Genomic DNA, 23,986 nt, shown 5'->3' with positions numbered 1-23,986 from the left:
AAAGTAGTTGGAGAATTCATGAGCCCAAATGGCATAACCAAAAACTCATACAAACCAAAAAACATGCAAAAAGCTGTCTTAGGCATATCCTCAGGCCCAATGAAAATCTAATGATAACCACTTTTCAAATCTATGCAATTAAACATGGTGGATCCCTATAAACTATCCATAGCATCATCAATTCTAGGAATATGAAAACAATTATTGATCGTGATATTATTTAAGGCTCGATATATGCACATACGAAATGAACCATATTTTTTCTACACCAACACCACTAGAGAGCAATATGGACATGAGCTAGGCTGAATCCAACCGTTCTCTAACAGCTCATCAACATGCCTCGTAATCTCCTCCTCTTGGGCTGCATGCATCCTATAAGCTGGCTTATTTGGAAGACTATTGCCTGAGATCAAATATATGGCATGATCCTTAGGCCTTTTAAGTAGTAACTATCCCGGTGATGATTGTGAGAAGCAACCAGCGTATTATTTCAAAAATGCAATGTGATCTCTGACTAACTAAGACACATTATCCACAATTCCATTAACTTATTTATCCTTTGTAAACACTCTGTAAGCTAAAGGGCAATTTTTCATTACTTTGGGAATTGTTGAAGCAGATACAATGGGAACAAATTCCCCTTTAAGTTTTACATCCAAAATATGTACTTCACCCTTGTGGTAGAGAGTGACCTCTTTGTCATGTGTGTTAATGGCTGCATGCACACAATGGCACAAATACCTGCCAACAATACATTACAACCCTCCAAAGGTGCAATGGAAAAGCCTTCACTGTCCATGTAACTCTAGATGTGGAACCCAAGCTTTCCAATGATGGTTGTGGCACGTTCTATGTGAAACCGGTCTATGACTCACATAAAGCGGTAGTTCCTTCAATTAACACCTGGTCTTTTCACACACACACACACACACACACAAATAGAGACCTCACTCCCTCGCTCAACACCAGATTGGCCCCGAAGACTAGTGCCCCTCTTGGTATTTCTTTATCAATTAAAAGATAGAAAGTTACAAAAATGAAATGTTCCAAAATACATAACCTATAAACAATTGGTTTTCTTCTTTTCCGAGTAAATCCCACCTGCATAAGGGCAGTACAGCATGACTAGAACAACATCCCTTTTAGGAAAGCATTTTATGTGACCATAACTCAATAATTTATATGCAGATTTGCAGTCTGCAGAACTCTGTATTCACTGTTCTTACTATCCAGCGTATCCAAAACAACATCCCTTTTAGGAAAGCATTTTCTGTGACCATAACTCAATAATTCATGTGCAGAATTGCAGTCTGCAAAACTCTGTATTCACTCTTCTTACTGTCCAGCATATCCATAACAACATCCCTTCTACCCTAGCATCATTCCAACAGTAAAACAGTCCCACAAGCAGCACTAAATCAGAGCTGAAAAACCTTGTTCCTGTGTGGCATGGCCATCACTTTCTTTAGTTCCTGCATTGGATAAACCGATAGTTGCTCCTAAACTTGGACAGTAAGGCTCTTGCCTCCGTAGAAGTGCAAGAAAACACAGAATTGTACCTTCGATGGAATCATCCCATCATGAAGAGCATTTCCTTTGAGAATCGAGAGAGAGTTGACTAGAGGGAGCCAGCTCTGTCTCCATACATGAGTCACAGATGAAGAAGTACTCTCCATAGCTGATGAACTTGCAGCAATCTGCCCTCAGCTCCTCAAAACTTCACTCTTAGACCTGCCCCTCATGCCTATTACGTTTTCTCTTTAATGCTCTCTCTCTCTCTTTTGGGAATTTGTGCCACATGGCATACATGTAACAATTTTCCCATTTAAACCTTCTGGTCTAAAATTCTCCATGATCAGTGCAAAATTTGACCTTGGCATAGACCAGAGAATTAATCCTCGTGCAAAAACGAAGATAATGACGCGAACAGATTCTGGGGTCACTCCCTAAATTTTAGGGATGGTGACCCCTGCATTCGTCAAGTTGTTCTGAGTAACTTTTATCATTGCAACCACATCAAAAAGTGTAATGTGGCTCAATTACGGTGACTTTTATTCCGTGAGCATTCTCACATGTGCATCTTTTGTCTTGGCCAGGCTCATTGTCCTACACAATCTCCAGTGGCTAAGCACACAGTCCCAAACCACTAGCATTCTATTCTTCAATGCCCATTCAATATGGAACCGGTAGTAAGGCTCAAACAAACCATTAGTCCAATTTGTCCCAATGGCTGCCTCTTCTGGCCATGCAAAGATCTCGACTTAATCCAAGAGAACTCTCGGGGTAGAAAACAACAGCAACTAAAGAAAAGAAAAATAAAATATTTATATAAGTAAATAAGAAAAGCAACTGTAAAAACTATCACACCTGGTGATGCTAAGTGACCCTTACATACCGTATGAATCCCCCTCAATAGATCCCATCTCACCCTCTTTGATGCCTAAACGAGCAGCCATGACTATGGCAATAAAGTTTGCATAAGCATCTCGATCAAAGAAAAGCGATGCATGTTGATCCCTAACTTTATTCCAAGCTCCATATAGCTCTGCTATATCATCATTGGGCTATTCACTAAGTACATCGGGAAACAAACCAGCATGATTTTGGGCTTCTTCCCCTTCTGATTACCCTTATTTTCGACATTTCCACTTTGTTGCCTATTAAGGCAATCCTTAGCCATGTGCCTCTCCTATTCACAAGCAAAGCATTCATTTGCAACCATCAATTCTCTTCATTGGGCAACACTTTTCCATTGTCCCCTTTATTGTTTTTGCCTCTTTTCAGCCTTCAATTCATACCTACCCCACTTCTCTCCATTGGAAGACTTCTATCGCACTTCTCATTGTTCCCTTGGAAATAAGCCTTCCCACACAGCAAAGCATCTGTTGTAAGCAAAATTTCAATCAACAAAGAGATGTCACTGTTGTCTCAATGCAAAAGTCCTAAATTTCTTTGGGTAGCCCAAAAAAATACTTCTCTATTTGCCCCAAGAGGGGGATAGCATGATAGGAAGCAAAGCCTTTCCAATATTTCCATGCATCTATTGTCCTTGCCCCATAGCCAACATATGCTTCTGCTCATTGCTAACATTTGGTGCTTATTGAGGCTGAACTGCCTTACCTTTTCAGAAATCATGCTGCCAAAAAGCTTTGGACAACGATTTATTCCTTTCTCCCTGGCTACCTTTCTTTAGAGTATGCAAAAATTCCACAAAATGCAGATCATTTGCGAGTGTGCAAAGATACCAGCTGTTGTCCTTAAGCTGGGCCTCATAATCCTCTTCTTGTCGGTCTGTCCCCCCAACAGCCTCAGCCAGCCCCAAACAGCCGCCCACAGGCTTGCATGGCAGGTTCTCTCCATAACTGGTAAGTGGCATAGCTTCTAATGCAAGAATCAACCCCTACACTCTAATTTCCAGCAATTAATTAATGGCTGGAAATTCATAATTCTCTTGTCTCTTCACATCCATATTTAATGTGCTAAGCCATTTGAACTTGAATGTTGTTCTTGTGAGAGTGCGCAACAGAAGAGAACCATGAACATGGAGAGAGAGAGAAAGAGAGAGAGACAACAACAGATGAAGAAAGCAATCTGCACTGACTGAAAAGATTGCTGAATAGAAAGGAGAGGGCTGATGAGTCACTGCACCTAGCCCGAGGCATCAAAGAGGGCACCAGATTAGGCTGAAATGATGACAGCAGCTCCAACAGTGACAAAGACAGAGAATACCCAGCCTACTGTCCACACTGGAGACGGAGGAGACTACAACAACCAACGGAGCACTTGCCGGGGGGGGCAGCAGCCGCCACCGCTATAAATAGCACAAACCCCCAAAAACTGGCTGACCAGCATCAGATAGTGACAAAAAATCAGGCCAACTGCATCAAATGCAGTCAACACCAGCTGATCCTGCTGGAAATGCTCGTGCCGAATCAACAATGCTGACATGGGAGTCTGGAGCACTCGCAATGTGGCAAGGGCAGCAAAATGACAAGAAAGTGACTGACAAACACCAAAAGAAATGCACTCTCTAGAATGAGTTGCTTCCTCGGTCAAAGTGCATGACAGACATGTCAAAGCTCCTAGTGTCCCCATCTGACTCAAACTGAGGCTCACATTCAAGAGATGACAGGGCATGACAAACATGACTGCTAACACCCCCTCTCAAACCCTAGATGTAGCCGAAGGCCAAAGACAAGATGGATCTAAGGGTGACTAGAAGAGTGCCAACACCAATGGAGTCCATCAATGTAGACCGCCGATGAAGAAGCTCCTCTCTCACAATCCTCGGAATCCCCCTTTGATACACTAGGGGCCCTGGAATCCACAACTGTACCACCCATATCGTTCCCCTCTATATGGGATGGGATGTACGAGGGAACCACCAAAGGAGAGGGTGGGGGATGAGAAAGAACTTGTGAAATAAATGGTGCAAAAGCAAGAATGGGTGTAGCAATATACAATTGCCTCGGAGGACCCTACATAAGACAAGGGGAATGGAGCCTATAAAGCCCACTCTCCTACCAACCTGTTGCTAAAACAACTCCTGAAGAAGAATCCTCAAGAACACAGCCTACTTGGTAAAGACAACCTAATACCAAGTCTAGTCAAGCCATAAACGGAGAGAAATGAAAAGCCCAAGTCTAGAACATGTAGGACTTCTCAAATGGAGCTAGAGGAGTGGTCTGGTAATAACAGCAAAATGCCAACACCACTAATAGGCACTAAACAAATGTCACAAACAGTGACAAGACCATTAGATGGACAAAGATCCTACAACACATCTCCACATGGAGTCATATGACTCGAACCACCACCATTAATGAGCCAAGGGCTTTGTGAAGATGAGTCGACTACTAAAGAAGGCTCCTCCAACACATGGATATGAAGGAACGTGAACTCATGGGCAACAACCGGTATAGAGGTTGAGGAAGCCCAGATGACATTGCTCCATCCTCCGCTCCCGGACGAAGATGAGGGCACTTCTTCCAACACTTCTCCTCGAGATGTGTCCCCTTCTTGCAGTGTGGGCATTAAGGCTTCCACGAATCTATATCAAAGCCTAGACAATGCTCTTGTGTCTCCTTCTTGGGCTTGTTTGTCCACACTTCAACTGCCTACCACAACCTATACACATACACTAGGACAGAATCATGTAAGCACATAAGGAGGAAAGATTGAGCTCTAGAATTGAGCCAATCCCATAGGGTTGCGCGATCCATCGTCGATCCCACTTTGGGATCCTCCACAAGACGGGGAATAGGGTGAGTAACAAACTCCCAAAGATCGAAAGTGTCAAGTTTACATTCCACCTTACAAGACCTAATTTGATCCATCCAAACAGTCTCTTTAGGGAAAAAAGGAAGAATGGGCACTTGTACTAACGATGCCATCATAGGCATCCAAGGGCTAGAAGGACGAACCCTTTGGGAGACATGGAGAAAGGGAGGAGAGGGCTACTCCAATCTATCCGACATGTTAGGAGAGGGTTCGTGTTCAAAACGGGGTTGGGACCGATGATCTTCGCAATGATCACACCGTCTTTCAAAGGAGTGATGAAAGATCTCTTTGTCAAAGTCATCAAAGCCATTGAACAAGTGATAAGACATCTTCAACACCTACAAACACCCACAAAATATTGTGTTTTGCTGAAAGTGGTCCCGAATGGTGGATATCAACGACACCTCCATGATAGGATTGTAGATGGTCCACCTATGTCATATGGATCAGAACAATGCAGAAAATCTGTGTTTTCAACAAGAGGCAGATGGCTGAAAATCTGTGCTCAAAGGGGTAACTCTGTGTACTCACTTTGGTGATGATACCATATGAGAGAGTGCAACGGAAGAGAACCACAAACACACACACACACACACACATAGAGATGAAGAAAGAAATCTACACTGATTGAAAAGAATGCTAAATACAAAGGAGAGGACTGATCAGTCCCTGCACGCAGCCTGAGGAATCAGTGAGGGCACCGGATCAGGCTGAAATTATGACAGTAGCACCAACAATGATGGTGACAGGGAAATTGGAATACACAACCTGCAATCCACACTGTAGACAGAGGAGGCTGCAGCAACGGAGCACCTGTTTTTTCTTTTTTCTTTTGCCAGGGGGGGGGGGAGCACAAACCCCCAAAAATGGCTGATCACCACTAGAGAGTAATAAAAAATCAGGCCCACTGCATCAGCAGCAGCTGATCATGTCGAAATGCTGCCATGGCATCCGTAATGCTGACATGCAGTCTTGAGCACTCACAATGTGGCAGGGGCAGCAGAATGACTGGAAACTAGCTAACAAACACCTCCTAAATCGACTGAAAGAAGAAATGTAGACTCTAGAATGAGCTGCCTCCTCTGTCAAAGCACATGACAGACATGTTAGAGCTCCTAATGTCCCCATCTAACTCAAACAGAGGCTCACAAGCAAAAGATGATAGTGCATGACAACCATGACTACTAACAGTTCTAGCCCTAATTAGCCTTCAGGTAAACATTAAATGTTTGTTTCTTCCTAGCCCAAATGACACCTTGGGCAAGAAAAACACTGTGCCCTCTCAATCAAGGAGTAGGGCACATCGAGTGAGTATGCCGGCACGAAGCACCTCAATGCTTGTGCTCGTGCTTGATTCAAATCCCCTCATAGAGACAAACACAAGTTCACCTCAAATGAACAAGGAAAGGTATATACATTTAGTGATGATTGTAATAGCCACCTCATGTATATGGGATCACTCACTTCGAGTGAAGAGAGGGTGGAGGGTTAACACAAATGCGAGGAGATAGAAGCTTACCTAGTACGAAGAAAGTTGATCTTCACCTCAAGTGGATCAACCCAACCACTTTGAGTGCTTATAGGGAGAATCACCTTGAGTGTAGTATGTGACCTTACCTCGAGTGCAAACGATGTTCACAAAGATAAGCATGACAAGAACTCCCTTTAGGGCCAACCTAGAGCATCGACTCTACCTACTACTAGAGATCCATACATCAGAGTGTACAAAGATAGAACATGAAGATGTAAATCCAAATAAATCTACATCTGCTCTATCTTTGAAGCGCACGGTCTGATTTGGACACATACGTGCAAAAATCCTCTCTAGCTTATCTGAGAATTGTCAACTCATACAACACCATAAACCTACTCTAGTAACCTTCACAATGAAAAAGAGACATGGATTATTATTACATCTTCACGCTTCCTTTGAGCAATTTTACCTCCACTAAAACCCAACATCTAAAGGATCTATCTTCAATGGGGGCCCTTGGATTTTCAACAGCCACTTTGTGACTACGCCTTCATATTCCTTCTAGGATGGTGTAACAAATCTAGTGGCTTCTCACTTGAGTTTGTGTTTCACGTTCTATTGCTCATCCCGTCTCCTAACTGTCTTCACACGCCTCCTTTCAGGTGGTATTCTCATATTACAAGGTGGATCTTCTTCTCTTCACCTCGCTCCTCTTTTGGCTCTCCTTTTTACGCCTGAGAGGGGATGTTGAGAAACCACATCATCTCTACAATTTCCCTTCTTCATTCCCATTTTTTGTTTTCGTTTCCAACCCCAAAAAGGCGTTCTGAGATAGTCAAAATGCCACTCCAGAGACTTCAGTGGGCGAGATTTGAGACTATTTGTGCCTATATATTCAGCACCACCCATTCATTCCTCACCACTCACCTCACTTCTTTTCATGAGACCATCATCTCTCTTTCTCCTCTCCATCCGCCATCTCCGCTTTGTGTTCTACTATAGCATTCTACTGTTGAATTTTACTACGGCGTTCTATTGTCGCATTCTACTACAGTGTTCTACTATCACGTTTTACTACTGCGTTTTGCAGTGACCTTCTACTATATCATTCTACTATTTGCAATTTGCATTCCAACGATTCCTCCATCCTTTGGCGTCACACATCCTACTAGCATCATCATCATCAGAGGCCATCTTCATTTGCATTTTCAGCTTCTGACTCATCCTCACCACCTGACATCATATCCAACTGCTAGTGTTAACTCATCAAGTCTGCGTTTGCAGACTCGAAGGCTTCTTCTACGGTCTCCCTGCTCCATGCACCAGACTCCATCCCTACATTTGCAGATTCAAAGGCTCCTCTTCAACGGCAGTCTCCCTACTACAAGCGACACCTCATCATTCGTACATTTGCAGACTTAGAGGCTTTTTCAACAGTCTCCTTGCTCCTTGCTCAATCGTTTCTTGACACCTACCCCTCAATGCTACACTATAAAGATCATTTCCTTAGACTCACAATTGATTCCTTTATCACACACCATGTCATATGGATGTGCATATCTTTCACACTATAGCGACCCATCAATGTATCATCAAGCATCCTTCATATTGAGGTAGGTAGAGCAACATGAATGGTCAAGGATGTCAAGCCATGCAAGCTTTGCCATGGAAAGGTAGAGTCAAAGGGGCACTACATCTCTGGATTCACAATATATTATGAAATCAAAGGGAGATTTGATTGCTTCTTTGGAGAGGGCTTTTGAAACCGGTCTTTCTCCTAAAATAGGGTGGCAAATAACCTGAGTAAGCACTATTTACAGCAATTAACAAATTCACAAAACAAAAATGCACATTGTACCATATAATCTTTGATATTGGACACTCTCTTGGCCCCACAACTGGAACCCCTTTTAGTATTTAGTTAACTTAATTGAAGAAAAAGTTGATGTTCAATGGGTTTCTCCTGATCCCTTTTGGTATTCCAACTCCCCTTGCTGTCCAAAATGGCCAACAAGTCTTCAATCTGATTTTTCCCTTGATTCAGACAGGCAATTGACCTTCACCCGCTTTGGTGGAGATGGAAAATCCCCAAATTCATTGATTTGCTGGTCCCTCCACCTGAATTTGACAAAAAACAGCTTCAGCCCTATTGAATCCAAGTCTTGGAGCTTCCAATTTCTAGTATGCTTCCCGAGGCTGCTACTAAATCCTAATTTCTGCTGCATATTAGGGTTTGCAGTAAAGAAATCTGAAATTTCTCAGTCTTTGGTGATCTCAATGCTGTAATCTTCGGAGCAAGACTGCAAAAAGGCTGGGAGATGAGAGAGAATGTTGAGAATAGAGAAAATTCAGACTTTCTTCACAAAGAACTAAAGAAAATCTGTCATTTACTATTGTTGCTGCCCTGTCTAAATAGCTTGTAGATGCAAAGAACTAAAGAAAATCAGTCCTTTATTGATGTTACGCTGTCTCAACAGCCTATAGATACTGTTACCTGCTACTAATTAATCTTCTCCTACCCCTGGCTGCCTCAAAATCCTCCAATGGTTGCAAATCAGACCAGCAACATCTCCTCCCCCTCTCCTACAAGCTGAATACACTAAAATGCCTCTCTACAACCCCTAAGACGTTTTTCAATCTAGCATGGGCATTTTTGACAAGTGGCAACCTTTCCAAATGGTTTTTCTATCATTATCCATAACTAATTATTAATTCTCAATCTTTAAATATTGAAAATTAATCTAATAATTATTTCAATGTCCTGAAAAATAATGTGACTAGCCAATATTTAAATTGGCTAGGCAACTTTCATTCCGAAGTGTCTCTACGCCATCTTTGACCATCAGATTGGTGTTAAGTACCATTAAACGTCACTTCTCTACTGTCACCAATTGACATTTATGGCCAAATGAATGACCTAGACCAACAATCCGCACTGGATACCACCAAGTACCTATGCGGCATAACTTAGAGCAACATTTGCCTTTGACATCCCGTGATTTCCTCAAGTCTCACACTCATAAATTTACTCTAATCCCAATTACACCTCACATGTGCAACATTCACTTAACCATGTGATTAAAAATTAATCCACATGTTAAGTGAGGTTTCAAAAATGCATGTCCTCATGACAGCTTTGGCCCACTTAGTCAAGTGATTCACTATCCCGATCGCAAGTGCCTTCATCTTTTCCTCATGGAGCTATAGAAACATCAACAAGGCTAGCTAGAGAACTTAGCCACAGTTCACCAACTTTTGCACACCTTCCAATGTACCATATCTCCTTCTACGTCATCCACTTCACAACAGGGACTCACAAAATAGGCAGCTTTAGATGTCAAGGCAGCCATGAGACCCAAACGACCTAGACACAAGCCAATGTGATCCTATCAGGCGTGGATTAATCAAATCCTAGAACAACATTGAAGAAGCGTGGCAAAGAGATGGCAAGGTCTACAATGGGAAGTAGATATGGGATTCCTTCTTACCCCTTGCCCAATATACGACATAGTATACTCCATTGTCCCCACTAGATGGACCTAGTGTTAAATTTCTCATTACTCATCATGGTTATACAGTTATGGCATTCTAGAATGCATTTGATAGACTTGGTTTCTTGTTAGTTTTTACATGGTGCTAAAGACCTAGAATTTTGTTCTTCATTGATTTGTGTAGTAGGCTGATTTTGACCTCTGCTAGATGCTTAGCTTAAGCATTGTATATTGATTAGCACTTTATTACAGCCACAAAGCATGCTTATTACCAAAAGTTTCATTAAATGACCACTTTCCTAGAGAGTGTCTATGTCCCATAAGCCAAACCCCGATTTGGAAGGATCCACTCATCTATAAATAGGAGGCAGCCTGTGCACCCCCCCAACCAATGCTCTAATACAACGATGTACTCTGAGGTAAACTCTTACAATGCCACCATTTCCTTACATTTCTCTCCCCCTCCCTTTCTCCCTCTCTCTTTTTGGTATGCCAAAAGTGAAGGCCATTACAATCCTTGGCACAATTTTTTATTAAGGAAAAATGTCTAAAAATCTTGAAAAAATATCAAATTACATCAATGTTGTGCAGCATGACAGCCTTTGTCAGCACAAGTAGAGCTCAACTCCTCCCAAGGTTGCAGTTCTTGCCTCAAATGCTGAATTTTCTGCCTCTGCTCACTATTTTCAAAGCTATGGGATACATGGGATACCTGGGAACAGAATGGGAAAGAAAATGAAAAATAGCTAGAATTTGGAGAAGAGTCTCCAATAACTATGGACTTGTGGGAAATGAGGAAACGAAATGAAAACAGAAAGGGCAAGCTTTTGGAGTTTTGAGAAGGTTCATGTAACCATGCCCAAAAAATACCATTTCCAGGATATGTGGTGATTCCTTGTACATGCACTGCAAAGTACAATCATGCAACCTCTATGTTCTCACACCCCTCTAATTTGGAGATGACAGAAATTGCTATCATTTCTAAGACAATAGACACATAAGATAGCTTTCATTAATGATAAAAAGCCTTTCAACAAGCACTTGAAGCTCATCCACCGTATAGTATCATCCAAACTGGAGCGTGATATAAGAGCGGCAATAAGCAATCAATCCACATTTTAAATTTGACAGCGTCCATCTGATATCGCATTAAGACTAAACCAATGATCCAATCTGGCTTTGTTATCTATGAAAGCTTTATGAAAAAATAGGAATAGGGGACAGCCATTCCAACCCTCGGGATGCAGAAACACTGATCCCAACCCAAAAATTTGTCAAAATGCCTCCGAAAAACAGGGGATGTAATCTATGCCATCTACAATAGCTATCTCCCCATCCCAGGTATCCCTGACCCCTCCCTTTGTCAAGGGCAGCTGACAAGGCACTTCTTCTTGTGTTTAAAACTTTCAGCTTCTTTCCCAAAAAGTTTAACCTCCTTTTCTTGCACATAGACTCACATCAAAATCAGCCAACAGCATGCACACATCCTTTGGGGAGACTTTTTGTTGGTTTTATGGAATACAAAACACACACGCACAGACGCACACAGGTTAAATTGTAGTACTATGCATCCCACATCATACATGGAGCACATGCACATGCACATGCACACACTCATTCCATCCCACAACCATCCACTGTCCTATACCATCCCTGTCCTCTTTCCCCACTATTATGTCCCATGTGGTGAAACATACAACTTCTTTTTCTATGCAGAAGCTTTCAACAAGTCAAGAGCATTATATGTTGGATATCACCCCTCTCATGGATATCCAACTAGAAAAGGCTAATTCAACTTGCCCTAATGGGACCATCCATGCTAGCCTTTCAACTAGAAAAAGATAATTACCCTAACTATCGGCAATCCAAAATGGCTTTTAACAAGAAAAAGCTAGCAGGGATGGTCCCATTCTAGCCTTCAAAATAGAAAAGGCTAATTCAACTTGCCCTAACAACCAATAATCCAAAATAGGCAGCTATGACAGGCAGAATCTTACATAGTTAGCTGATTACTTTTAAGCAGATCTTACTTGCGTGGGCTCAACTAACAAGGACATGACAGTTAACAAGAACCAGAGTTACTCCCATACATAAACAGAAAGAGGTATCATACCAATCCTGTTTGATGAATCATTAGTTCTGTCAATGTGAGTTAACAAATTCAATAACCACAATAGAGCATATATTCTCACAAATTCACGAAGTCTCTTGAAATATCAGGTGCTAATGTCTATGCATCTGTAGACTGACCTCTTTTGTACTCAGTGTTCTTAAATTCCTAACAGGATCCTGAGCTCTCAAAATAATTCTCTGCAAAATCTGGCAGCATAAACTCAAACCAATCAGCAGGCAAAAGACTTGAATTTGATCCCAAGCACAAGCTTGATAGATGTATGTCCATACCTTACGGAACGCCTCAGGACCCATTTGTTTCTCTAGCATTTGAACAACAGCAGCCTGCACAGGCAGTAGACATAACATTTATTTGTAGGCTTTAGGAAATTAAAGAGAAGATAGAACCAAGGAAAAGACACCATTTTATGCACCAAGAGTTAGCATAGCTAGTTCTTACTTACAGCCTTCATAGATCGAATGTGACCCAACCCACCAATCTTTTCTGTACCAAACAAGTTCATACAAGGGCATAATGGAGGAGCACCATTAACATCTACCTTGCAAACAGCCTCATTGGCCTGTCAAAAAGCCAAGAGCCAACACATTAAAAACCATGAGTGCATAGACAAATGAATGAGATAACCTTAAAGCTTTATTCTGATGACTTTTATATAAAAAACCAAAGTTACAAAGTTAATGTAAGGAGAAATCTCAATTGTTCAAGATGACCTGCAAATAGTATTGCACTGGCAAACAATGCAAAGAACAGAGCAAACATATTAGAAAACCACAAGTGCATAGACAAATGAATGTAAAAATGCTAAAGCTTTATCCTGGTGACTGCTATATGTAGAAAACAAGTACAAAGTTAAAAGCAAGGAGGAATCTCAATTGGTCATAATGATGAACTGCAAATAGACTTGCATTAACAAACATTGCCAGGACCATAGATCAAAGTATGCACATTGTGTGTGTGTGTGGGCGCGCACATGTGCGTGTGTCCATGCACGCTTTGATGATCTTTGTAATCCAGCTACACTCTTTGCAAGACTTCTTTCATTTGTGGGTTGATGCGTGAGCTACTCTTGCAAGACACCCCCCCCCCTTTTCCTGGGGACATGGGCCGGGATGGTTTGGGGGGGGGGGGGGGGGCGTGTTTGCAATTGGTAGAAGTACACAAAGATTGCTTCAATCTCCTTCAAAATCCAATACATCTTGCTGTCATAAATGACCAGCAAGCCTTCAAACCTGTGTGCCCCTTGATTTGACAAGGGAATGGCCTTCAATTCACCCCTCTCCAATCAAACCTAGCCCCAAGAAAGGGATTTGGGCCATTACCTAGGGTGATGGATTTGCCCGAAAGAGATGTCTCAAGCTCTTCTTACTAGAGCTAGGCCAACATAGAGAGCACCTTGTATGGACTCAAGAGCAAGCACATGGAAACACACACACGCGCTGGTGTACGCTCACTGAGTTCTACAGAGCATCAACCACTCCCTCTACCACAAAGCCCCGAATTGGACTGACTGGTGGCCCCACCCCAAGGAGTCACAGCCACCAAGAGATGCAAAGCCCATCGTCCACACCAATAGCTCCACACCCCTGCAAGAGACGTCATCTATAGATACAGAGGATACTATATCATCATTGGGGAACCATATCTCGCCGCTTTAGCCTCTCTATGCTCAATAGACCCATGAGAGATATCTTGGGATGAGAGTACCCCCATAGCAGTTCCACATCGTATCTGGTTTAGACATTATTTTGCATTCATCAACAACGTATTGTTTTTTCTGCATTTAGGAATTCATAACATTAGATGATAGCTATTTTGGGACATTGGAAAGTTCCCTAACTTTCAAATGTAACATTTTGTTCTCAAAGGCCGATTAGGCCTTTTGTAGATGTTAATATTCCTCTCTCTCTCTTCATATTTTGCTCAAACAATTGTATCATCATACACATGACTATAACTCATGGTCTCATAGGTCATTTTGGCCTTTTGCAAACGATAATATATCATTTCATTTCATTCTCTCTCTCTCGGTCCCCCCACCTTTGTTGGAACCTAGGCCACCAACCCGCCCTCTCTCTGCTCCCATCTTTAGCTCCTCGCCCTAACCTCTTGCTTCACCTTGGACCCCCAAATGCGCTATCTTACACTCCCGCCTTTTCTATGCCCTAGGCCCCCGACCTACTCCCTCGCCTTCAGCCGCATTCTGCCCCACCCCCACCCTACACCCCCTACCCTGCCCCCGCCCTGCACTCCTGCCTTCGCTACACCCTAGGCCCCCAACCTGCCCTCTCTCTGCTCCTGCCTTCAGCTCCTCGCCCTAACCTAACACACCCCCACCCTAACAAACCTGTGGACCTTCCTTTACCCGACCTACACTTCCTTTGCTCCACCTTCACTGCATCTACCCCACCCTCGTCTTCCCTGCCTGGACCCATAGCCACTGTTGAAGCTAGAAACCATGCATCTGCACGCACATCTGGGAGACAAAGATAAATCAGAGATCATCAGCACCACAGACACATGGCGAGCGTGTACACAAAGCTAGACACTCTTGAGAAAGCATTGAAAACGCTCCTCTCCAACACCAAAAAAATTGGGACAATAGTATTAATCAAGTGCAACGAGGCCCTCTAGACAAAATCACAAAACTTCAAAGTAAAGCCAAAGAATGGAGAGATAAGAAGATAGCATGCTAACAGAAATTCAAAAACTAAAACAGGAGATTGTGGCACTAAAGAGCGCCAGATGAGAGAAAGGAGAGATCCAAGAGGACATGATCACCGCCATAAAGGAGAAAATCTCCAAAGAAGTGGACGTTAAACTTCAGGCCATGCAACAAGAGTGGGTGGAGGTAGTGAAGAACATAAAAAAGGTGGTGGCTAAGGACAACCAAAAAGAGGAGGTACACATTGTCAATGCGACGCTAGAGGAAAACTGTGCCATGTTGTGGCTACATCTCTACTCATGAACAAACCGTACAAATCCCAATAGTGTGCCTCATGGCATTCCTTGTTCCCGTTCCCCGTTTTTCGAGATGTGTTTTAGCAAATGTGCAAAGGCATAAAGCACCCAAACATCCTCAAACCAAACTCAATCTACACCCATGACCCCAAGAAGAGTATCGAGGAGTCCCCTACACAATCTCAACTTACATCTACCCAAGGGACATTGATTGATCAAGTGGTTCAAGTGTCCTATAACCCAACAAATACATCATGTCGACACATGCATAGGAGGATACAGAAAATCATTGCTCAAGCCAAAGCCAAGCCAGTCATATTCTTCTCTTTATGGGAGGAGATCGAAGCTATACATCAACAACCAATGAGGGATTCTTGAGATGATATGTATCCTCATGGCCCTCTTAAGTCCACTTCATCATTTATAACACTACCAGCTAGGCTTTCTATTATATTATTTAGATTTAGATTTCTTTGTACTGTATAATTTCTAGACACGTCGTGTATCATAGTGCAAACAATTTTAGCTTGCTACTTATGGTCCCATACGTCATGCTAGCCTCTTGCAAACATTAATATATACATATGTAGCATAAAACATGTTAGATTAATTTATCCGGGTCTGTCAACACACATTGTTGTGTGTAAATGTAAGTGTGTCTAGGTGTGAATACCTTCTACACCACTTAGCACTTTTAATAAGGGTCAAATGTGTACATGGATACCTCAGTCTATATATTCAGGCCCTATCACCTATACTTTCATCAAAAGCTAACACATCAATCTATTCAACTTGATGTATACTTGCAAGACTGCTCTCTCTCTCTCTCTCTCTCTCTCTCTCTCTCTCTCTCTCTCTCTCTCTCTCTCTCTCTGTGTGTCTGTGTGTGTGTGTGTGTGTGTGTGTGTGTGTGTGTGTGTGCACGCGCGCGCGCAAACATCAAATTTTGAGATGCCTTAATCTTGCTGATAACATTTGAATAAGATGTTGTTTATCACATCTCATACACATGGCAGTTATTTCATGGTAACAGACCAAGGATCCCTAGAATGCACAAGTAAATCTTATGATAGATTATGCCAACTGGGTTTTGGTGGTCAATTGGTGTCAATTTGACCCTAGGATAGTTGTTTAGCCAATGAGTGTCACTGCTAACACTAGGAATTAGTATTAATTAATTACTTAATTAAGTAATGTCAATCTAAGGGTCCACAAAGATTGTGTACAAATCAAGGATACAAATGGCCTAGCCAATTTTATTATGGATGGGCACATTTAATTCTGGGTGGGGCCAAAAGGACTGCAATTAATTTTCAAGATTATTTAATTTTGAAAGTTAATTAAATGGCTAGATAATGCGAAAAAATGGGTTTAAAAGGTTGCCACTTAGCAAAAATGCCCATGCAAACTAAGAAAACACTTTTGGGAGCTAGGTCTCAGCCATTTAGTCAATTTACAACCTAGGGGAGAGAGAGAGGGAGCTGCTCATCCATTTTTTAATCGAAGAATAGCAATTTGCTGTAGACATGCCTTAGCAGGTAGGAGCAGCAAGGAGCCACTCCCAAGGGCTGGCAACAACATTGTTGATCAAGTGAAAGCATTTTGGAGGTGTCTCACAGTAGATGACTGCATTAAATGCAAGCTAGAGCAGGCAACAAGTAGATTTTAGGGTTTTCTCACAAAGAAAATCTGATTTCTCTCTCATCTTGGCTTTCTCTCACCTTCTCTGGCCATGCTCAAGAGATCTCAGCATTTCTTAGCCATTTTGAGTAGATCTCAACCAAATTTGGTGGACAACAGAGGGATCTCTGCTGTAAACCCTAAATTTCTACAATATTTTGGATTTAGCAACCACCTTGAGACCCATGCCAACAAGATAAAGCATTGTACACTGAAATCAATAACTACAATTTGTTGTATTGTCAACAGTTTCAGATGCCCAGCCATCCATTGTAAATTTGGGGCAACATTTAGCCAATTGTGGTCCAAATAGAGCAAGTCCTAGGTGAAAATCAAGGGGCAAATTGCCCAGCTTATTTACTGATTGTTGGATCAACAAGGGGCTTTTGGGTCAGCCAAGGAGATCGTGGAATCTTAGCTTGTAATACATCCATTGGCAATTGAAGTTAAAGAAATACCAAAATGGGCGCTAGTTTTGGAGTCAACAGGGTGTCTATCATCCAAGATTATTATGGTAAATTGTGCAATTCAATTTATGTTTATTTGCTGATTGTTATAATTAAGTGTTTGATCAGGAAATTACCACCCTTTCCAAGAAGGAAGGATCGTTTCATGGTTCCATTGCTGGCATACCACTCAATCCCTTAATTTGGTGGACTTGAGGCACCTGATTGCAAGCAAAAGCTTTATGCTTGGGCATGGAAGCTGTCGCAATTCTCAAACGAAGCTTGAGAAGAGAAGAAGAAGACCCACTTTGAAAAAGTAACCACACACAAAACCTTCACCAAGTCTTGGGAGTCTTTCCTAGCAATTTACATCTTAAAATTTGATCGAGTCAAAAACAACATGCTATTTTTACCCTTTTGCCATCCAATTTATCCAAGCATCCAGCCATAGTGTATGTGGTCATCAAGAAAGTTGTCATTAACTGTAGTACCCCTTGCTATACCTGTACCTATTGCCTAAGTAACTAGAGTTTCCAGATTTAAAAAGAAAGCTAGATTGGGTTAAGCAAATGGCAGAAAGGACCAAAGCTTAATTCTCTAATACCAATTGTAAAGAAGAGAGATTGAGAGGAGAGAGAGAGAGAGAGCAAGAAGAAGAGAGAGAAAGACTAGGAAAGAAGAGAGAAAGACAAAAAAGAAGGGAAAGAGAGAAAGGAAGCCATGGAAGCTGAAGAGTTAGTTCTTAAGATTCGCAACTTCTTGGATTTATGTTATTATTACTACAAAAAGTGTGTATACCGGTATGCTAAAATTGCATCTCCATTGAATACTTTATAGAAGAAAAATGTGCAATTAGATGGATAGCAGTGGAAATTTCAACATTCCAAAAATTAAAGAAAAAGATGACTTCAGATCTTGTGCTTGTGTTACCCAATCTAAGGAAGTCATTTGTCGTTCAATATGATGCATGTGATAACAGTGTTGGGACTATTCTTATGCAAGATGGCCATGTTGTGGCTTATGAGAGCTGAATTCTCCACGGACCAGAGAAGATTTTGCAAGTCTATGAGAAAGAGCTCTTGGGTATAATTCATGCACTATCTAAATAGAAACATTATTTGTTAGAGATGTAAAGATATGCTAGGACTTGCACAGAGGAAACACAGGATGTACCACCAAGACAGAAATGCAAAGACTCAGACAGAGACAAGCAAAACTCAAACCCTAAACACAAAAAGGCAAAATGCAAAAACTTAAAACTCAAACACAGAGACAAACATAGAGAGAAGAAACTTCAAAGTGAATCAATGCTATAAATAAATGTAAGAGTATACAGAATGCCCAAGAGCAAAGCAATGAAGTATTGAAGAGTGACATCCACCGAAGACCAATCCGAATTGCTATGGCCATCAATCAGTGTCAAAGAGCGGAAAGCATCAAACACTGATCACTAGAGTGTCAAGGAACTAAGGAGACAACAGGAGAGGTATTTGATGATATAGATAGACTGCTAGAAAGCAAAAACACAAGTACTGCGGCAATCGTAGTAGGAGACATGGTGTAGCTAGCCTTTCTTCCGTGGATGAGTGGTAATTCCCTAATTACAACTTAAAACAGCAATATTTATTACAAAATTGAGAAATGAAAATTAACTCACAATCTTGGACAATGGACACCTTGTTGGCCACAAAATTGGCACCCCTTTTGGTATTTCTTTAACTTAATTAAAGAAGAAATTAATGTTCAATAGGATTTTCCCAATCCCTTTCAGTATTCCAACTCCCCTTGCTGTCCAAAATGACCACCAAGTCTTTAATTTGATTTGCCCCTTGATTCGAAAACTCAATTGACCTTCACTCTCTTTGATGGAGATGAAAAATATCCCAAATTCGTTGATTTGCTAGTCGCTCCACTTGAATTTAACTAAAACCAGCTTTAGCCTTGTTAAATCCAAGTCCTGGAGCTTTCAATTTCTGGCACACTTCCTGAGGCTGCTATAAACCCTAATTTCTGCTGCAAATTGGGTTTACATCAAAGAAATCTGAAATTTCTCAACCTCTGGTGATCTCAATACTGTAGTTTTTGAAGTAAGGTTGTAGAAAGACTAAGAGATGAGAAGAAATTCTGAGAAGAAAGAAAATTTAGACTTTCTTCACGAACCAAAGAAATCTAAAATTTCTCAATCTCTAGTGATCTCAATGTTGTAATTTTCGAGGCAAGGTTGTAGAAAGACTAGGAAATGAGACAGAATACTGAGGAGAAAGAAAATTCAAAATTTCTTCACAAAGAACTTAGGAAAATTAGTCATTTACTATTATCCTATCTTAACAACTTGTAGATGCATTGTAAGAACAGGAAGAGATAGAAGCTTAGCTAACAGTGGAGTAGACAGTGTAGAGCGTAAGAGCGTTGTAAAGAAATACTCTCACACAGAAACACAAATAATAATTGTACGACAAAGGACAGACCGATACAAGAACTCAATTAGGGTTAGGGTAACTCAAAGACCATGAACACAAAAAATAACTGAAGTGATATAACTACTGAATATACAATGCTCATGCAGCAAACACACTATGCAGTGAATGAATACTGAACCTCGAACTCCTGTATCTCAAGGATCAGGGCAGGGGTAATGAGCTGGAGAGTATGTCGTACTCTGAACGGATCCCAAATCGCAACAACGTAACCTCCAAATGTCGAACACCAACAAACATAGCAGTGAGAAGCTGAATCTGATACAAACAGCAATGAGAAGAGAGAAAGACTAAAACACAAGTTGCAAGAGAGAGAAAGGCTAAAAACGCAAGCATGACAGCCTGCAAGAGAGAGAAAACTGCCAAACGCAAATTGCAAATGACGTGGCAAGCAGTACGGCAACAGGTCTCTACAATAGCAGACGCTTGGCTAGAATCAGCTCTAAACTACGAGAAGAGGGCTGAAAATCAAGCGCCGGACAGCTTTGGCTAAGATGTCCTCCACGAATGGGGTGTGGATAACAAGCTAAAACACCTAAAATCTGCAAAAACGAGATCGTAGGCTGAATGGAGGACAGCATACGTATTTATAGAAAGTTTGGGCCCTTCCAAGTGGGTTTGTGCTTATGGGACACAGAAACTCTCTAGGATCACGTTTCTTTTAAATAAACAAGGTTTCTTCATTAATTAAGCAAGTTTAGGGATTGCTTAAGTAAAGCTAATGCATTTTTAGCTCAACACTCCTCATGCCTAGCAATAGTGCCACGAGAAAGATCTTTTATCCCAATGCGTCCCACCCCAAAGTAGCCAAAGCATCGGACAAAGGTTGTGCGTCGGCTGTCCATTGGCCTACTAAGACTACAAAGGCAATGGTTATCTTACCAAGGGAGCCCAAGTGATCACCCCAGAGAGGACAAGGCATCAAACAAAGGGTGCACATCGACTGCCCAATGGCCTACCAAGCCCTACAAAAGTGAATGGAATCAGCTATGGACTGTGTTTGTTTGGTTTTTTTTTTTTTTTTTTTTATAGATGTAGCATTTAGTGGAGGTTCAAATCAGTTCTCGTCCTATTGAGTATCCGTGCCCCAAACGGGAGAATGATAAGGATGATTAGACCCAAGACCTTCACAAAACAAGCATACTAACCCTACCATTATTAGATGTCGGGGAAGAAGGAAAATGGCTATGGGCATGGCAAATATGTGAAGCAAGCAAGACAAGCAAAGCAAGCAAGCAAGCTAAGGAAAAACTGCCTTGGAGATTGCCATGGATAATGCCACGAATATTATGGATTCAGATTCGACCACTCCAAAATACCGAAAATGAATAAATACGCACAGATGTATATTTACATGAACAGTATGCCAATGTATGGGGTAATGCAAAGGGCGATACAAGATGTCATGCTCACGCAAGATGCAATACAACGGTGCCACTTGGACAGTGCCCTCGCAAGGAAATTGTTTACTTGCACAAGCGCCCTTTTACAATCAAGTCATCCTGATAGTGCCGATGAAGTTACAAATGTCCATAATACAATACAAAAGAATAAATGAATCAGTGTCTAAAAAACTGTAAGTATCATCACTGTCACTATCAAGAGTAGAAGCCGCCCCTCTCAAACTAGAAGGAAAAACAAGAGGTAAGTACCCTCTCCCCATCAAGCTGAAGAAGTAGGGGAGGGTGTACCCAAACCGATCCTGGGTATCAAGTGTTGAAAAACCGATCGGTTGACCGCTTTGGTTAAAATATCTGCAAAATTTTCGAATGTAGGCACAAACTCTAGGCAGATAGTGCCTAGCTCAACCTGCACTCTGAAAAAATAAAAGTGGACTCCCACATGCCGCGTCCGGGGTATAATGATCAAATTGCCCGCAAGGGCAATGGCACTCTGGTTGTCGCAGTAGGCAACGGTGGGAGAGTCGCATGGAAAATAAAGTGCCACCAATAAAATCCTCAAGTAGATGGCCTCGGTGGTGCCATCGAAGAGAGTCCGATACTCAACCTCAGTTGTGGAAGCCGCCACCGTCTCCTGCTTACGACTGGACGAAGAAATGAAAGCAGTGCCCAACGTAAAGAGGTAGCCGCCATGGGAACATCGGGTGTCGAGATCTCTTGCCCAATCAGAATCAGTGTACCCCTGCAAACATAAACCAGAACCATATGTCAAGCCATAAAAGAAAGTACACTGCAAATAACGCAACACACGAAGACATGCAATCCAATGTGACATCCTAGGTGCTGTGAAATACTGATTCAGTATGCTCACTGAATACACTAAATCTGGCCTAGTGTGAATTAACCAAAGAAGTTTTCCTACAATAGAGCGATAGGTATGTGCATCGAAGGGTTGTCCTAGGGTATCCTTCGACAAGTGGACAATAGGATCAAGAGGCATGGCCACTGGCGATGTCTGATCTGAAGTGTGTTGTTCCACTAGCTGAAGTGTGTACTTCTGCTGTGACACAAAAATACATCCCCCAGAACGAACTACCTCCATCACCAAAAAATAAGACAACAAACCAAGGTCTGTCATCTCGAAAGTAGCACTAAGCTTTGCCTTGATGTTTGCTAGGGTAGCAGAATCTGAGCCTATGATGAGTAAGTCCTCAACATATAGCTGGATATAACTGACCCCTCTACAATAGATCGAACATTTAAGTTTGGGTCATAAGGGGTAGAATGGTATCCACGAGTCCGTAAGAAATCATCCATCCCATGAAACCAAGATCACGGAGCTTGCTTCAACCCATAAAGAGCTTTCTGCAAGCGGAATGCCTTATCTCTCGGGTCCCCTGAAGAAAAACCCAATGGCTACTCCACATAGACTTCCTCCAAATAACCATTCAGGAAGACACTCTTGACATCCATCTGATATATCAGCCAACCGTGGTAAGCGGCTACCACAAGAAGCAACTGAAAAGATGTCAACCGCACAGTAGGAGCAAAGATCTCTTCACAATCAATACCATGCTTCTGTCGAAACCCTTACACGACAAGGCGAGCCTTGTACTTATCTAAAGTCCCATCAACTTTTAGTTTGGTCCTGAAAATCCACTTTGTCCCAATGACTTTCTTGTGGCTTGGACGATCCACCAATATCCAAGTCTCATTTCGGTCAATACTCTCTAGCTCTTTCTCCATGGCCGCTCGCCATTGAGGGTGTTTAAGAGCCTCCTGCCATGTATCCGACTCAGAATGCGTTATGTAATCGGCTATAAACAGCGACGCAAATAAAGCCTAAGAAGCAAACCAATCAGATCTTTTAGATCCCTCCAGAGTAAAATCCGGTGGTAGGATCCCTGAATCCCGCATGGTGTTGGTACTAGCAAGATAACGGGCCTCGCGGAAGGGGCCTGGGAAATGAAGAATCTGCAGGAATGTCAAGAGCGGGAAGTAGACCATACTCAGTAGACACGATCTTCCATGATGTGTAAGGAAAAATAGGATCGGAATCCTGTGCACATGATTGCACGAAACCCCTCTCGTAAAAAACGACGTCGCTCCTAACGATCACCTTGTTTGTCTGAGGATCGAACAAACGATAAGCTTTCGCTTTAGAGGAATATCCAACAAAAATAAGGAGATCGTATAGGCACGACACCTGAAGACTCTGAAGTGGAAAATGACAGACCGAGAGCCAAAAAATGCCTCATACATGATCTTCTGAAAAAGAGCCGCAATCGGCCACCGGTTGAGGATGTACACCGAAGTGTTAACAACTGCAACCCAAAGGCACTCAAGAAGCTCTGCTGCAAACAGCATAGAGCGTGCCATTTCCATGACTGTCCGGTTCCTATACTCTACGACTCCATTCAAAGAGGGGGAGTTAGTAGAGGTGAGCTGGCGAGAGATACTATGCTTCAGTAGAAACTCGAAAAACTCGTGGGAGATAAACTCACCACTGCTATCACTCCTCATGCAACCAACACAACGTCCAGTCTGGTTATGAGCCAACAACACCCAAGCAGAAAAATCTGTAAAAGCATCTAACTTATGATTGAGAAAGCATACCTACATGTATCTAAAATGATCATCCAC

At 42.0% G+C, this 23,986-nt stretch overlaps 1 protein-coding gene across 4 annotated transcripts in view; it reads right to left on the bottom strand.

Moving 5' to 3' along the window:
* Window positions 1-23,986, bottom strand: part of TAF2 (TBP-associated factor 2) — a 187,117-nt gene that overhangs the window by 87,743 nt on the left and 75,388 nt on the right. For all 4 annotated transcript variants that reach the window (XM_087684576.1, XM_087684577.1, XM_087684579.1 and 1 more), the window contains exons 9-11: window positions 12,825-12,941; window positions 12,652-12,705; window positions 12,499-12,567 (exon numbers count right to left, since the gene is read on the bottom strand). In XM_087684576.1, the coding sequence (XP_087540702.1) occupies window positions 12,499-12,567; window positions 12,652-12,705; window positions 12,825-12,941 (240 nt within the window). The remainder of the gene's footprint in view (window positions 1-12,498; window positions 12,568-12,651; window positions 12,706-12,824; window positions 12,942-23,986) is intronic.

The sequence above is a fragment of the Lygodium microphyllum genome, chromosome 9, assembly GCF_053477565.2.
Source record: "Lygodium microphyllum isolate KBCC chromosome 9, Lygodium_microphyllum_v1.1.10, whole genome shotgun sequence".
NCBI lineage: Eukaryota > Viridiplantae > Streptophyta > Polypodiopsida > Schizaeales > Lygodiaceae > Lygodium > Lygodium microphyllum.
This window is presented reverse-complemented; position numbering and strand designations above follow the sequence as displayed.